At 51.9% G+C, this 15,705-nt stretch overlaps 1 protein-coding gene across 2 annotated transcripts in view; it reads left to right on the top strand.

The window, feature by feature from the left end:
- Nucleotides 1-14,974, top strand: part of ATP2A2 (ATPase sarcoplasmic/endoplasmic reticulum Ca2+ transporting 2) — a 70,314-nt gene extending 55,340 nt beyond the window's left edge. The window contains exons 12-21 of one of the 2 annotated variants that reach the window (XM_051826460.2): nucleotides 3,620-3,742; nucleotides 3,833-4,051; nucleotides 4,669-5,004; nucleotides 6,630-6,850; nucleotides 7,399-7,601; nucleotides 9,637-9,722; nucleotides 9,967-10,100; nucleotides 10,651-10,768; nucleotides 10,844-10,964; nucleotides 14,227-14,974. In XM_051826460.2, coding sequence (XP_051682420.1) covers nucleotides 3,620-3,742; nucleotides 3,833-4,051; nucleotides 4,669-5,004; nucleotides 6,630-6,850; nucleotides 7,399-7,601; nucleotides 9,637-9,722; nucleotides 9,967-10,100; nucleotides 10,651-10,768; nucleotides 10,844-10,964; nucleotides 14,227-14,240 — 1,575 coding nt within the window. In that variant the 3' untranslated portion in view covers nucleotides 14,241-14,974. 2 annotated transcript variants of the gene reach the window in all.
- The last annotated feature ends 731 nt before the right edge of the window (nucleotides 14,975-15,705 follow it).

Here is a 15,705-nt window from a genome sequence, read left to right on the forward strand (position 1 = left end):
CCTTCATGAAGTTGTTCAAGTACCTTCAAAGGAACATAATAGCACATACAAGATTTATTTACTTGAAAGATAGTAACAGAAACAGAGGGAGAGACTCTGTTCACTGGTTCGCTCTCCAAATGGCAACAAAGACTAGAGCTGGCCCAGGCCAGAGCCAGGAGCCAGGAACTTCATCTAGGTTTCCTATATGGATTGCAGGGGCCCGAGCACTTGGACTGTCTTTAGCTGCTTTCCCGGGTACATTAATAGGGCTGAGGGGCTGGCACTGTGGTGGAGTGGGTAAAGCCACCGCCTGCAGTGCTGGCATCCCACATGAGCACCATTTTAAGTCCTTACTGCTGCACTTCTGATCCACCTCCCTGCTGCTGCACCTAGGAAAGCAGCAGCAGCAGGTGACCCGAGTGCTGGGCCCCTGAACTCTCCTGGGAGACCTGGAAAGAAGCTCCTGAATGCGGACCGGCCCAGCTCCAGTCATTGTGGCCATTTGGGGAATGAACCAGTGGGTGGGAAATCTCTCTGTGTGTCTCTCTTGCTCTGTCTCTATAATTCTGCCTTTCAAATAAATAAATATTTTAAAATTAGATTAGAATAAAAGGGGGGGGCAGTTGGGGGGGCTGAATGGGCAGTGGAGCAGCCAAGACTCAAACCTGCACTGATGGGATGCTGGCGTTGCAGGTGGTGGAGTAACCCACTGCACGTCGTCAGCTGCTGCAGTTTTTTTGGCCTTGGTTTTTTACGATTCATTTATTCGAAAGGCAGATGGAGAGAGTGGGGCGGGGAAAGCTCTTCCATCCATTGGCTCTCCCTTTATTTAACCCACAACAGCCAGAGCTGGGTCAGACCAAAGCAAGGAGCAAGAAGTTCCATCTGGGGCTCTCACGTGGGTGGCAGGGACCCAGACACTTGGGCCGCCATCTGCTGCCTCACATGTTCATTACCCGGAAGCTGGGACTCAAACTAGTACTGCAGTATGAATGCAGGCAACCCACGGCACCATTACACTGACCCCAGGATTGTAAATTTTAGTGCTTAAAACAGTTTCTTAATTCTATCTGTTAACCCTAGCAAGGCTGAACTTGAGTGAAAGCAGCCTGAAACAGATGCCAGCAGACACCGGCTGTGTGGTCAGCCTACAGCACCGGATGATCTCAGCAGCATCCTGGTCACCTGCTGACCCTCTGCTCAGCTTAAGAACTGCAGCTGGTTGCACCAAAGGGTAAACTCTGATGTCCTAGCCGGAGTCCTGAGGCTGCTTGGGTAGGAAGCTGTGTGCAGGCGAGAGGTCAACAATCCGCAAAGGCTGTTGGTCCGATCTAGAGTGAAAGCCTCAGGGACGTGTAGTGGGTATACAGAGAGGAAAAAGCAACCACAGAAGTTAAGGACTGGGAGTTGCAGAATCACAGAAGATGTCCTAGAGAGAGGGGTGGAGCCCCTCCGAGCGCTGAGCAGAAGAAACAGGCCGCAGCGTCTGTGGTTCCTGTTCCCTGCAAGCCAGCACTGCCTCCTGAACACTGCCATCCTGCCCTCTGATCTCTGCTTTGCCGCAAGACCCTCTGGTGGGCCTGGCAACCAAATGCCACTGCAGCTTGTCCTCGACAGCTGCTGCCTCCCAGCACTTGGGTTCTGCTGAATATCCTGCTTTTTTGCCTTAGACCTGTCTGTTTTATCACTGGATGCCTGCCAGTTGGCACTTGAGACCTCTTTATAGGACTTCTTTGTGTCTTAACTGAAGTCCTCTGGCGGAATAAAGAGAAGTGGCAGGAGAAAGGACAGTTAGCTGCGTGCAGAAGGAGTAGGTATGGGGCAGAAAGATGTCGAATGCCTGGGATAGTTCCCAAGCTGACTGATGTGGATTCCTTGAAACAGGACCAATGCAGGCCCCTTCAGTTTTAGACCAGTAAGCAAGGAGGCAGATTCTCAGAGGCATATCACCTGTGACGTCTCTGTTGGTCTAATTAAGTGTATTGGAAGCCATCCACAGACAGGTTTAGAATTGTTGGGTTCTAGACGTGGAGCTTCACTTGCTCAAGTAGCACCATGGAGATTGAACACAGTTATGTTAGCCAGTGACCAGCCTAGATACGGGCAGGACTGTCCGTCTCTCATCTGCCAGATTCAGCATCTTCCTGTCTGTGGCCTCTTGCCTCGTCTTCTCACATCACCTTGGGAAACGGGTCCGCAACCACAGCCTGTCAGTGCGTTCACTGACAAGTCCCAGAGGCACATTCTTGAAGAACCTGTCACAGTTCAGAGGCACAGCAGGGCCCAGCTGGGTAGCTGTAGCCCGTCGAGAGGACTGCCGCTCTTGCCGAATGCTGCGAGCGGCCTCTTTCCTGCAGATCTGTCTCCGTTATGGGTCCACACCTGCCTCAGTCGCTGCCTCTTCCTTTTGTCTTCCCGGAACCATTTGTACAGATGCTTTATTGAAGCTAAATAGATTGAGATAATGCAGAATTGAACACAGTGCTCTTGTCTAAGAAACTCAGTGGCTGATGGGATTGCCTTAGGGCTCCCAGCTCGACCAGACTGACAGCTTTCATAGCTTTCTGGATTGGGTGCTGAGGTGCTTGGGGGTTTCTACCATCACCAGATGTGTGTGTGTGCATGGGAGAAAACCAGTGTAATTCACTGGTAAAGATGAGGAATTTAAGACCATCCTCTCAATATATTCTTTAAAAAAAGGTGCACAGTGTCAGGTCTGTCACACCAAATGAGGCATGGAAGGCCCTGTGTTCCAGCTGACTGGTCACAGTCCCCACTCAGCAGATCACTCAGAGATGCTCAGTGGCCAGTGCAGTGTGACAGCTACGAGAACGTGGCCATCTCCAGGGTTCTGGCAGACAGCAGCGCTGTGTGCTAAACTGCTCTGCAGTGCCACTGCCCTGCTCCACTGTTTGCCCGCTTCATTTTGTATGAAAGCCAAATGCCCACAGTAGGCCTTGCGGTGTGGTGGATTGGGCCTTCACTCGGCATGTCCATGTCCCAGGTTCAAGTGTTGGTTCAAGTCCCAGTTACTCTGCTTCCAATCCCATTTCCTGCTAATGCACCTGGGAAGGTATCAGCTGGTGGCCCAAGTGCTTGAGTCCCTGCCACTCACTTGGGAGACCTGAATGGACCTCCTAGTTCCTGGCATTGGCCTGGCCCAACCCTGGCTGTTTGGCCATTTGAGGACTGAACCAGCAGATAGCAGATCTTTCACTTTTTAATGGGGAAAAAAAAAAAAAGCTAAATGCCCTACAGTAACTTCGTAGGTTCTGTGACGCACCATCCCCACCATGCCGCTGGCCGCATTGCCTAGACCTGCCAGGCAGCGCTTCGCTTCCTTGTCCAGACGGGCTTCTCCGCCGTCCACCTGGTTCCCACCCGTATCCTCCAGGTTTCTGCTTTCTGACCACTTGATGTAACACCGCAGCCTGTGTTTACACAACTTTGCTGTCCCCCTTGCCTGCCTTATGTCTGTCCTGTGGCATTTACTGTACCTTTCTAGTGTGTCTTCCCAACCAGGGCAAAAGCTTGTCTCTCTACTTGGCAGCCCCAGTGTCTCACCTAATAGGAGGTTAGTGAGATTTGTTGAACAAGTGAGAAATGTCATCCCTTAATTCATCTTTGTTTTCTATAGGTCATTAAGCAGCTGATGAAAAAGGAATTCACTCTAGAATTTTCACGTGATAGAAAATCAATGTCAGTGTATTGTACGCCAAACAAACCAAGCCGGACGTCCATGAGCAAGATGTTTGTGAAGGCAAGTACAGCAAGTCGTAAGTGCAGTGTTCTTTCCGGGGTTGGGTTCTGTGAGCCAGTAAGTACAATTGTTTCTCTGTGACATTCCCAGGGTGCTCCTGAGGGTGTCATCGACAGGTGCACCCACATTCGGGTTGGAAGTACCAAGGTCCCCATGACAGCTGGAGTCAAGCAGAAGATCATGTCTGTCATTCGGGAATGGGGTAGTGGCAGCGACACACTGCGGTGCCTGGCCCTGGCCACTCACGACAACCCACTGAGAAGAGAAGAAATGCACCTGGAGGACTCTGCCAACTTTATTAAGTATGAGGTCAGCTAATGAAGTTCTTCGCCCACACCCTGCATTCATTGTGTTCAAGTAAAGGTCAGTCCGTCTGGCTGCTGCCAAGAAAGGTGTGGCTGCTTGTTTTTCTGCAGGCCAGTGAGTCACCTTGGTAGTTTAGGATGCTGCTTCAGAGGTATACCGTTAGCAGTTTAATAAAAGTGCTGCATTCAAGAGAGAAGAATCAGACAGAGCGCTTGCATATGCTTGTAAAACCCATTTTGCAGCTCATGTAAACTAGGACATTTTAAAAATTGGTGATACTTGTAAGAATACTAATTACTGAAGGTCAAAATACCCAAGTTGATTTCTTCCACTTTTCTACTTGGAGTAGAATTCTTTCATGTCAGTGATGTGATGTACTAAAGGTCGGAACAAAACAAGCAAGCTTTGGTACCCTGGGCCCCGGAAGAGGCCACTACCAAAATGCTCTGATGCTTTGGTACATTTTCCCCCGTTTTCAGAATGTAATTGTTTAAAGAATTTTAAAGAGTGGTTAACAAGAAAATGCAGAAACGTTTGCTTTTGATGTGTAACTGGCCAGTTTTCAGACTAGGGGGAAACGGAGTTTCCTGTTGTAATTTAAAGTGGTTGTCTTGCTGTAGACCAACCTGACTTTTGTTGGCTGCGTGGGCATGCTGGATCCTCCCAGGATTGAGGTGGCCTCCTCCGTGAAGCTGTGCCGGCAAGCAGGCATCCGGGTCATCATGATCACCGGGGACAACAAGGGTACTGCCGTAGCCATCTGTCGCCGCATTGGCATCTTTGGTCAGGAGGAGGATGTGACGGCCAAGGCTTTCACAGGCCGGGAGTTTGACGAACTCAACCCCTCAGCCCAGCGAGATGCTTGCCTAAATGCCCGCTGCTTTGCTCGAGTTGAACCTTCCCACAAGTCCAAGATCGTAGAATTTCTTCAGTCCTTTGATGAGATCACAGCTATGGTGAGTGCAGGGACATAGGCAGTGGATTCCAGCTTAGAATTTGTTAATGAGGTTGACTCTCTAGAATTCTGTGCTTAGTAGGTGGCACATTTAAGATTAATTTATTTACTTGAAAGGCAGAGTTAGAAGCAGAGGTAGAGAAACGGAGAGACATGGCCAGGGCTAGGCTGTCCGCTGGTTCACTCCCCAAATGGCCGTAACAGCTGGAGCTGGGCCAGTCCGCAGCCAGGAGCCAGGAGCCTCATGCAGGTCTCCTGTGTGGGTGCAGGGACTTGGGCCATCTTCCACTGCTTCCCCAGGTACATGAGCAGGGAGCTGGATTGGAAGTGGAACAACGGCGGGGGATGGCAGCAGTGTAGGCAGCTTTACCTGCTATGCCACAGCACTGGGTATCTTCAGTTGTGTAAAAATTCACTCAGAGTATAATCAGGGAGACGTTGATGGTGTGATTTTTAGGTAAACCCACTTTAAAATAGGAGCCCTGCTGGTAGATTACAAGCTGGCTGTAGATGAAGTTCCTTAGTGTTCTTCCTCGATCTGCGATTTACTCAGATACATCGACTTTGTGTTATACTTACTTCCTGTTGTCTATAAACCTTACTTGTTCAAAGTTTTTTGAGGGGTAGGCTACAGTTAAGTTGCTGCTTGGGATGCTCACATTCCATGTTGGAGTCCCTAGGCTCAGTTCCCAGCTCTGCCTCTGATCCAGCTTCCTGGTAGTACACACCCTGGGAGGCAGCAGATGGTGGCTTAGGTACCTGCGTCCCTGCTACCTACATGGAAGACCAAGATCTCAGTGTCTCTCCACCTTTTAAATCATTTTTTAAAAGATTGTTTTAAGTTTTTGAGACTAGATGTTACAGGCATGCTCGCCTTCCTCCCCTCCCCAGCCCCCTCTTCATAGAGGAAGGGTAGCCACCATCTGAAGTTGGAACTTAGTGAAAGTATAAAAAACACATCATAGGGGCCGGCACCATGGCTCCCTTGGCTAATCCTCCGCCTGCAGCGCAGGCATCCTATATGGGCACGGGGTTCTCGTCCCAGCTGCTCTTCTTCCAGTCCAGCTCTCTGCTGTGGCCCAGGAAGGCAGTGGAGGATGGCCCAAGTGTTTGGGCACCTGCACCCGCATAGGAGACCAGGAGGAAGCTCCTGGCTCCTGGCTTTGGATCGGCGTAGCTCCAGCCGTAGCAGCCATTTAGGGGGTGAATCAATGGAAGGAAGACCTTTCTCTGTCTCTCTGTCACTGTCTAACTCTGTCAAAAAAAAAAAGATTTTGCAGGTCTTCAAACTAAGTGGTATATTGTGATTGAGGTTCTATTGCAGTGTGTTCCTGTTTATCATTTTGATTGCTGTATAGGTTTTATTTTTGCTAAACCATAATAGAGACAGATTTGAAGTCTTTCTCTTTCCTCTTTGGTAAGAAGTTCCTTTGGCAGTTTTTTAGCCCACAGGTAAACTGTGTTTGATTCCAGCTTATAAGACAAAAATTCTCTACCAGGCCTTTGACCCGGCCATGGGGCTCTGTCCTGGGATCCTCTGCTGCCTCATCAGTGAGGTCTTTTGTGTCCAGGATCCGAGCACCCCATGGCAGGTGTCTGTGAGCCGACCGTCCCCTTCCTTTTCAGACTGGCGACGGTGTGAATGATGCCCCTGCTCTGAAGAAAGCGGAGATTGGCATTGCCATGGGCTCTGGCACCGCGGTGGCTAAAACTGCCTCTGAGATGGTCCTGGCTGATGACAACTTCTCCACCATTGTGGCTGCTGTGGAGGAGGGGCGGGCCATCTACAACAACATGAAGCAGTTCATCCGCTACCTCATCTCCTCCAACGTGGGGGAGGTTGTCTGGTGGGTCTCCACGACGGTGTCCCTCAGCTTCCTTCCTCTGCATCGGGGTTGAGGACCGAATCGCCCAGTTTGTTCTCAGGTCTTTGTGCCTGAGTTGGGAGGGTGGATGTCTGGCTGCCCTGATGTGCAGAGAGTCCTCTAATGCAGGGCCGAGTTTGAATTAACCAGATGAAGTCACATCAAGTTCTCAGCCCTCTAGGTCTCAAAGTGGGGTATAAGATACTTTCCTTTATAAAATTTTTGGAGTAGTCCTTATGGATGCCTGTTATGTTATTGGGGTGGGGGTAGATGGTGCTGCAAGGGTTCTTCAAAAATTTTGTAAAAGAAATGAAATTGTTTTGGTGCAAAGATTGTTCTTCATGCGAGATGTTTTTCATAGGACTCGTTTCCCGTAAACATTCCAGCCCCCTCGTGTGTATAGATTCCAGTAGTTTTCTTTCTGCACCAAAATACTTTCCATTCCATTTTTCCACGGGCTTTTTGAAGATGCTGCATATAGTAATGGCCAAAAGTCACGTGAGTTCTCTTCTTCCCTTGGATGGAAACAGCATTTTCCTGACGGCAGCCCTTGGGTTTCCTGAGGCCCTGATTCCCGTGCAGCTGCTCTGGGTCAATCTGGTGACAGATGGCCTGCCTGCCACCGCGCTGGGCTTCAACCCTCCGGATCTGGACATCATGAATAAACCGCCTCGGAACCCGAAGGAACCACTGATCAGCGGGTGGCTCTTTTTCCGTTACCTGGCTATTGGCTGTGAGTAGTTTTGTATATTGCAGATCCTTAAAGTTTTGGGGCCAAAACTTGTTAGTTCATCCCTACAAAGCACATTGTTCTTCTGTTCCCATGTTAGGGTAGCAAAAAAAAAATAAAAAAGGCTGCCCTCTTGCAGGTCAGTGGCTGTTGCCCTGTTTTTTGAAGTCGCCTCACTGTCCCCTTCAGTGTCTTGCCCTTCCTTGGCTTCCGTGAGCGAGCACTGAAACGTCATTCTCTGATGTCGCTTGTGTACAAGGGGATGCAGAGATGGCCCCACCAGAGCCCCTCCTAGGAGCTCACGTATGAGACGGAAGATCATCACCGCCAAGATAGTTACTCCCGTTTCCCTGGGAGTCGGTGCGCTCGTCACAGTAGCTGTGTGCTTTCCGTGTTCTCTATGCAGACCGCATCTTCCTGACCCCTAGGTTGGGGTGGTGGGTCCCACACCCTGGCACCCCACGAGGGCGTGATTGTGTGGATCCACTCGCAGGACTTGAGACGCAGGGAGCACAGTGGGCTCGGGTGCGAAGTCTGTTGCCCGGTCAGTTCCCTCAGGCTGGGACAGTTCTTCATGGGCCGTGTGTCCTTGACAGAGCCTGCTTGGCTGTGCTCAACTTTTCTTCCTGTTGTAAAAGCCAGAGTAGCACAGGTAGCGCCCTCAAGCGTGTGACCAGCTGCCTCGGTGCCTGGCTGTAACTTCTGCCTTGGTAGGTCTTCGGTGTGCCCATGCATTTCTACATTTTTTTGGGAACCAGATGTAACAGCTGTGCTCTCCTCCCTCCCCTTCCTGCCCCATTCCCCTCTTGCTGGAGGTGGAAGGCTGCTGGATGAGGGGGAGTGCATTGTTCTCTTCTTTGTAATAAACTTTCCCAATTCTAAGCTGATGGAGTGAGGGACAACCCCAGAATCTGTCTCCACCCAGCCTGCTGTTCTGTGTTTAGTGAACTCACAGCCTTTTCCTAGAAAGGTTCTGCCCACCCTCGGATGGAACCAGGCGCAGCTAGGTTGTGCCAGTTCGCTTTATCTTGGGGCCAGCATTGTGGTGTAGCAGGTTAAGGTGCCGCTTGCAGTGTCAGCATTCCATATGGGTACTTGTTCAAGTCCCAGCTGGTCCACTTTAGATCCAGCTCCTTGCTAATGTGCCTGGGAGAGCAGTGGAAGCTTGGGCCCCTGCACCTACAGGGGAGACCAGGAAGCAAACCCTGGCTCCTGGTGCTGGCCTAGCCCAACTTAGCTGTTAATAACCATTTGGAGTGAACCAGTGGATAGAAGGTATCTCTCTCCCTGTTGTCCAGCTGCCCTTCAAATAAATGAATCTTTCTTAAAAAAAAAAAAAAAAAAAAAAGGCACTTGATCCCCAGTGGGCCAGCACTGGCCTGGTCCCCTAGTGCTGAGTGACCTTATGGAAGACAAATGAACCTGCACCTCTGAAGCACTCGCATGCAGGTTGAGGACGGCACAGCTCGTACAGAGGATGCTGTGGGGGTCAGCAGGTGGTTTCTCTCATAAATTCTAGAGGAAACAACCTGGTTCTCTTGTCCCAGAGGTTTCCCTCTTGGGCTATTAAAAAAAAAAAAAACTTATTTGAAACGCAGAAGGGAGAAGCAGCGCGAGCGATCTTTGACCTGCTGGTTCACTCCCCAGATGGCCACAGTGGCCAGGGCTGGGCAAGGTCGAAGCCAGGAGCTGCTTCCCGGTCTCCCACGTGGGTGGCATGGGCCATCTTCTGCTGCTCTCCTAAGCGCATTAGCAGGGAGCTGGATCAGAAGTCGAACAGCTGAGACTCAAAACCGATGTCCATATGGGATGCCGGTGAAGTAGTTGGCAGCTTAACCCACTACGCCACAGTGTCAGGCACCCCTCCTGATGGCCGTTCAGAAGCCCACGGCCCAGCTGCTGTGGTGCGGGGCGGGAGCAGTCGCACGTCACAGCACAGGCTACAGTGGACCTCCACGTGCCTGCTGCTCGTCTTCGTCCCTGGGGTGTGGCATCCCCTGCACTGCACTGAGTGTCAGCATCATCACGTCTGTTCCAGGTTACGTTGGCGCCGCGACAGTGGGTGCTGCTGCGTGGTGGTTCATTGCTGCCGATGGTGGTCCAAGAGTGTCCTTCTACCAGCTGGTACTTAGCCGTTCTCTTCCCGTCCTTCATCTGGGAGGCCCTGAGCAGGCACTGCACGCATGTCTTTCTGGGGCGGATTGTCTTAAGGCTCGAGCAATAAGTAACTGCGTCCGTCCGAGATGACTGAAAGGCCGAGCTGCTCTGGGGTGGGGGTGGGAGTCCTCGCTTTGCTGCACGTGGGGTCTGAGCTGGGGCCTGGGCTCGGGAAGTACACGTGGCTGACTCCGTATCTGATTTGTTGCAGAGTCACTTCCTGCAGTGTAAAGAGGACAACCCGGACTTCGAGGGCGTGGATTGTGCAATCTTTGAGTCTCCATATCCCATGACAATGGCACTGTCTGTTCTGGTCACCATAGAGATGTGCAACGCCCTCAACAGGTGAGAGTGAGCACGGCAGGCTGCGGCAGGCGCTCTGACACGGAGCCACGGCGAGCCGTGTCCTGGGTGACGGAGGATCACAGGGAAGCTGTTCCCTTCCCAAGAGGAGAACAGGCAGCACCAGTTTGAAAAGCTCAGGCTGTCCTTACCGCCAGGAAGTAGTGGGTGTGCTCCAGCGTGTGATTTTGAGCGCTTCCTCAAAAGAAACAGTGGAAGCCAGAAATAGGAACTGCAGCACCCACAGGGAGAGGAGTCATTCTTGTCCTTTAGCACGGAGACAAGTGGTATCATCCAGTTAAGCCAGTGACAGAAATGGAAATGTTTAAATAGCAACGGGAGCAGCTTTGAGCTCGCCGAGATGGGATCTGCTGTGCCGAGTGCTAGATGGGAAATCGGCAGCTCATCCTGCCGCCTCAGCCTTCTTCCTTCGGCACCGTAGAAACTGTAGTCCCCAGGGCTGGGATGGCGGCTGCACCGGGGGACCCGCTGCCTGCCTGAGTGCAGATGGGCGCCGGTCTTAACTGCGCTGGGCCCGGCCTCTGTCCCACAGCCTGTCTGAAAACCAGTCCTTGCTGCGGATGCCGCCCTGGGAGAACATCTGGCTGGTGGGCTCCATCTGCCTGTCCATGTCACTGCACTTCCTCATCCTCTACGTCGAGCCCCTGCCGGTGAGTGTCGGGTCCTGGGGGGTGAGCAGCCGCCTCCGCGAGTCGGGAGCCTGACAGGGCCCCTGGGTGCCCCAGCTTATCTTCCAGATCACACCGCTGAATGTGACCCAGTGGCTGATGGTGCTGAAAATCTCCTTACCTGTGATTCTCATGGACGAGACTCTCAAGTTCGTGGCCCGCAACTACCTGGAACCTGGTAAAGAGTGTGTGCAGCCTGCCCCCCAGTCCTGCTCGTTGTGGGCGTGCACCGAGGGGGTCTCCTGGCCGTTTGTGCTGCTCATAGTGCCCCTGGTGATGTGGGTCTACAGCACCGACACTAACTTCAGTGATCTGCTCTGGTCCTGACTGACAGCTCCCTAAGAAGATGTGTAACTTAACCCATTAATTTTTTATTGTTTAAAGCAAGTGTCTTTCTGCTGAATTTTCACATGAACATACTGGCTGGTGAGGAGGTTTCCTACTCTAGATTGTGTTTTGCTTTTTCTGACTCCAGTGGGGCAAGATTTTCCTTTTTTTATACACATAATTAAAGTGTCCATTGACATGTACAGAGAACTAACACTATTTTATGCAAATATTTTTTTGTAGATGAAAAAGCATGTACAGTGTTCTGTTTAATACTCATCCTTGTACAAAAAAAACCAGTTGAGCCAGCAGACATTGTCAGCAGATTAATTGGCAGCAGATTTTAGGAAACGAATGTGTGTGGTTTTTTCTGAAACTAAATAGCATGTATTGTGTCTTTTGCATGATTATCTGGATTTAATTTGATATCACAGTCTAATTTTTATTCATAAGCCAATTTTTCTGCACTGAGCAGAGTCCTGCTACCTCAGTCAGTGTTCTTGGTTTGCACCCCTCACCCTCCTGGCCTCCACTCACTCGCTGCCCTCCCCCCCGGCCCACTCAGCTTCCTCTGTAGGATTTGGATGGTTCTGTTGACATCAGTCGTCACGAGGTATGCCTGTTCTCGCTTGTGCAGAAAACATTGTTCCAGATTCAATTGACTGGGTTTATGTCCCTTCACATAGTTTTTAAGGTTATTTATTGAAATGTCTAATGTATTTTATTGTAACAGACATTGTTTTGCCAACATTGCCTATTTCAGTGGCACTTCACAATCTAGTTGAAAAAGAAAAATAAAACATTTTAAATGGACAGAGAGAATAACTGCCTTGTTCTTAACTCCTTAGTGGCTTACCTTGAGCTATACTCGGATAGTCAGCCCCACTTTCTCGTAAGTTCTTAGCTCAGAACTTTAGTTTTACTCGACCTGAGGGCAAGACGGAGCCTGTTCTGCTGCCTGGGCAGTCACAGGAATTGTATTCTCAGTGTATAGGCACAGGTTGTCACCTGGGGTCTACATTTCATGCAAGTCTGCTGGCCTGTTCTAGCCCGCTACAGAGAACCTAAGGGCAAGTGTGCGTGCGTGTGTGTGTGTGTGTGTGTGTGTGTGTGTTGTACAGTCTGTAAATAGCACATGACCAAATGAACATACTGTATAGAACTATTTTTATTTGAATGTGGGACTAACCACCTCCATCGTTGCTGTGATGTGTGCGCATGTTCGAGCCTGGTCTCACCACGCGTGTGTAAGTCGGTAACAGTCCTAACTGCGGTGTTTTCCTCCAATGCCTTCCAACACCTGTCAGCTAACGTGAGTACCCCCGGCATGTGGATGCCTTAGCCTGAAGGCGACTGCCCCCAAGTGAGCGCCCCGGGTTAGGTGCTGTGCCCACCGGACTGCTCCCCGCCTAGGAGGAACGGGAAGTGCCAGCTGCCAGGTGTCTCGGCACAATGCGGGGAGGGCTTGCAGAGAGAGGTGCAAGAGGCTCCTTTCGTCTTGGGCACGCTGACGGCACAGGGGCCATGCCCTGGCTAGTGTCCACACGCATCATCCCAGATTGCCATGCTGTTCATGGAAAAGCAGAAAGCTACTGAAGCAGGGAACTGACGCCATGAGCTCAGGCGTCAACGGACTCGTTTCCAATGGGCCACCTTTCCATCGCCTTGCTGGGACGTGTGTTGTGGCTCTCCTGAGCCTGTTGAAGCCCAGTTTTCAGGGTGTGGCTCTACTCAGCCCCAGACCACCAGTGCATTTGCTAGGGGTGGGGGCCGTGCAGTCCCCTGCTCTTCCCAGAGTCTGGGGAGAAGCTGAGGAGGTGGAACATGGAGTCTGTTGGAAGCACAGAACTGAGCGTGCTCTCTGTGAGGTCTGCACGACCTGCCGGCAGGCAGGCTGCTTTACCCAGCAGAGAATGTTGAGGGTGAGCGTAGGTTTTGAATGTCATGTGGCGTGAAGAGAAATGTGTTCAATGATCAAGTGCAGGGACCACATCCGAGCTGGACACCGAAGCAGGATGTCTGAGTTCACTAGCTAGACACGATTTAGTGGCCTTTAACCCTCTCACCCCACCCCCCCAAAAAAGAAGACAGTGGGGTGCAGTGGGGGGAGAGACGTCCTCAGGGGGCCTGGGCCAGGTGTTGCCTCTTGGTTTCTCACCTCAGGCCCCTCTTGGCCTCCGCTGTCCTGAGCAGGAGCACTTGGTCCTGCTGTTGCAGACGCTGCCAGCATCTCCTGCAGTCCAGGTCCAGTGTCGTGGTCTTGGCCCCACGCGGGCCTCGGCCTGCATCCTGCAGGGAGGCAGCGGTCAGTGCGAGGCTTGCTGGGCTCCTGCTGGTGGGTGCCCGTTGGCTGTATGCCCCAGCTCTTCCATCTGTGTTGCTTTTTGCAACCCCTGCCTCTTGAGCTTTGCTCTGGGCCCAGAGGACAAGCTTCTGCCACACCATCCTGAAGGTGGGCCCACGGCCTGCTGAACAATGGAGGTGGCATCAGCCTGACCTGAGACGCCAGGGCTAGTGCAGTGTCCACCAAGCTCCTAGCCACTGTCCAGAGCCCAGCACGCTCTGCAGGGCCAGCAAGCCAAGTCCCCGGCTGCCCTTGACCTTCACCAGAGAACCCTGTCCAAACCACCCTGCAGTCAGCGATAAGGGTGGGCTTCAGCCACCTTGATAAAAGGGAATGGTGATAAGCAGCCAGGGCACAGTGGTTCCCTTCCAGGACTGGGCAGAGCCAGGCCCACAGCCCAGAAGCCGCCCCGCCCAGGGAAGGAAGGGGAGGGAGCGGGAAGGCTGCTCTGAGGCCACGCTGCTCACTCCGCTCCCTCCGCCTCACCCTCCGCACTGCTAACCCAGGGCTGCTCTCACCCGACAGGATCTCGTGTCTGCCTCAGGGAGTCCTCTGGTGAGCCAGGGGTAGGGTAGGCTTTGCTCTGTGGCCAGGTGACGTGAGGGCTGTCAGCCAGCACCCTAGATGGGACTGAGTGGGCAGCGCCTCAGGAACAGTCGGAAATGCTGAGTCCTCCTCTACTGTCACTGTTGGGCTTAGTCTTAGGTGTGTGTGCTAACATTCCCGCCCGTATTTCATGAAGCTGATCGCCTCTCTCTTTCCTTTTCAGCAATACTGGAGTAACCGCTTCCTAAACATTTTGCAGAAGTGTAAGGGTGTTCCGTTGCGTGCATGTGCGTTTTTAGCAACACACCTGCCAGCCCTCTGCATGATTGATGTTGGGGTTCCCAGCTCCTTGTGTGTAGTGTGGAGGAAACGTGTGTTACCATTGGGGTTTCTGACTTTTCAAAATAATTACAAATGTACAACTAGAAAGCCTCTCCAGAGAAGTTTGGTTTCTTTGCTGCAAGAACAATGAGGTTCTGAAACCTCCCAAGAGTTTGGATACCGTCGGCCAAGTCTCCACATTTCTCTGTGCTGTCAGCTTATCCAGATGTGCACTGTTGAGTTGTAATGCATGCCTTCAGCTCAAGTAGCCAGCGTTTCCCTGCAGTGACCTTGAAACCTGCTACTTTTTAATCGGCCCTGTACAGTTTGCTTATTTATAAATTCATGAAAACACTACAGGTATTGAATGGTTAAAATGTAGGCCTCCAGTTCATAACTTCAGTTATTCTGAGTGTGCAGACAGCTATTTTGCACTGTATTAAATGTAACTTATTTAATGAAATCAGAAGTAGACAGATGTTGGTGCAATACAAACATTGTGATGCATTTATCTTAATAAAATGCTAAACGTCAGTTTATCACAACGCATGTTTGACTGTAGACTGTAAATAGCGATCGGTTTGTTTCTGTGCTGGTACCAAGCGTCGCACAGAACTGATTTCAGGTAAATAAATCTATTCTACAATAAACTGTCCGCGTGCTGTTGACTGCTGTGTGAGAGGGCAGTGAGGGGCCCTGGAGGACAGCTGGCGTCATCCCGTGAACCAGCGGAGGCTCTCGGCTGCAGCACACGCAGCAGGAGCCGCACACGCACCGCGGAAGAAAAGGAAGTGGCCGGCCTGCCTGCCTGCAGCAGCCCCGGAGCAGATCGCACTCCCACTGCCTCCGCAGGCGCAGCCCGAGGTAAATGTCCCTCGACACAGAGACCGGGCGCACTCGCTGCCGTCACAGCCACGGGAGAGGATACGACGACCAGCACCCGACCCGGCAGGCTCCAGGGAGGAAGTGTGTGCCCCACGGGGCAAGTCACCACGGACCACGTGGAGCCGCATACCTTTCTGGAGTCGGAATGGATTTGTGACACAGAACAAGGCTGTTCACATCCGACTGACAGATAGAGGTCACCCTGGACTGAAGCTCCCGTGTGGCAGCAGGCACTAAACGCACCTGCAAAGGCCCACAGAGGGCAGCCGGGCGGGCAGCGCCGCGTGCTGGGATCAGGAATATCCCCTGACCTGAGCCGCCCCCCTGTGTTCACAACCCAAGTAATCCCCGCTGTGCCGCCAGTAGACGGCGAGTGTTCAAGCCACGAAATGTGCGGCTGTCAGAACCCAAGGTGGGCCTGTGTCGGCCACGAGTCTGTCCAGGCAGGGATGCAAGCGCAGAGCCGTTTGACCTCTGCCATTTGGTATTTGCCTTT

This window comes from Oryctolagus cuniculus, chromosome 21 (assembly GCF_964237555.1).
Source record: "Oryctolagus cuniculus chromosome 21, mOryCun1.1, whole genome shotgun sequence".
In the NCBI taxonomy this organism is placed as follows: domain Eukaryota; kingdom Metazoa; phylum Chordata; class Mammalia; order Lagomorpha; family Leporidae; genus Oryctolagus; species Oryctolagus cuniculus.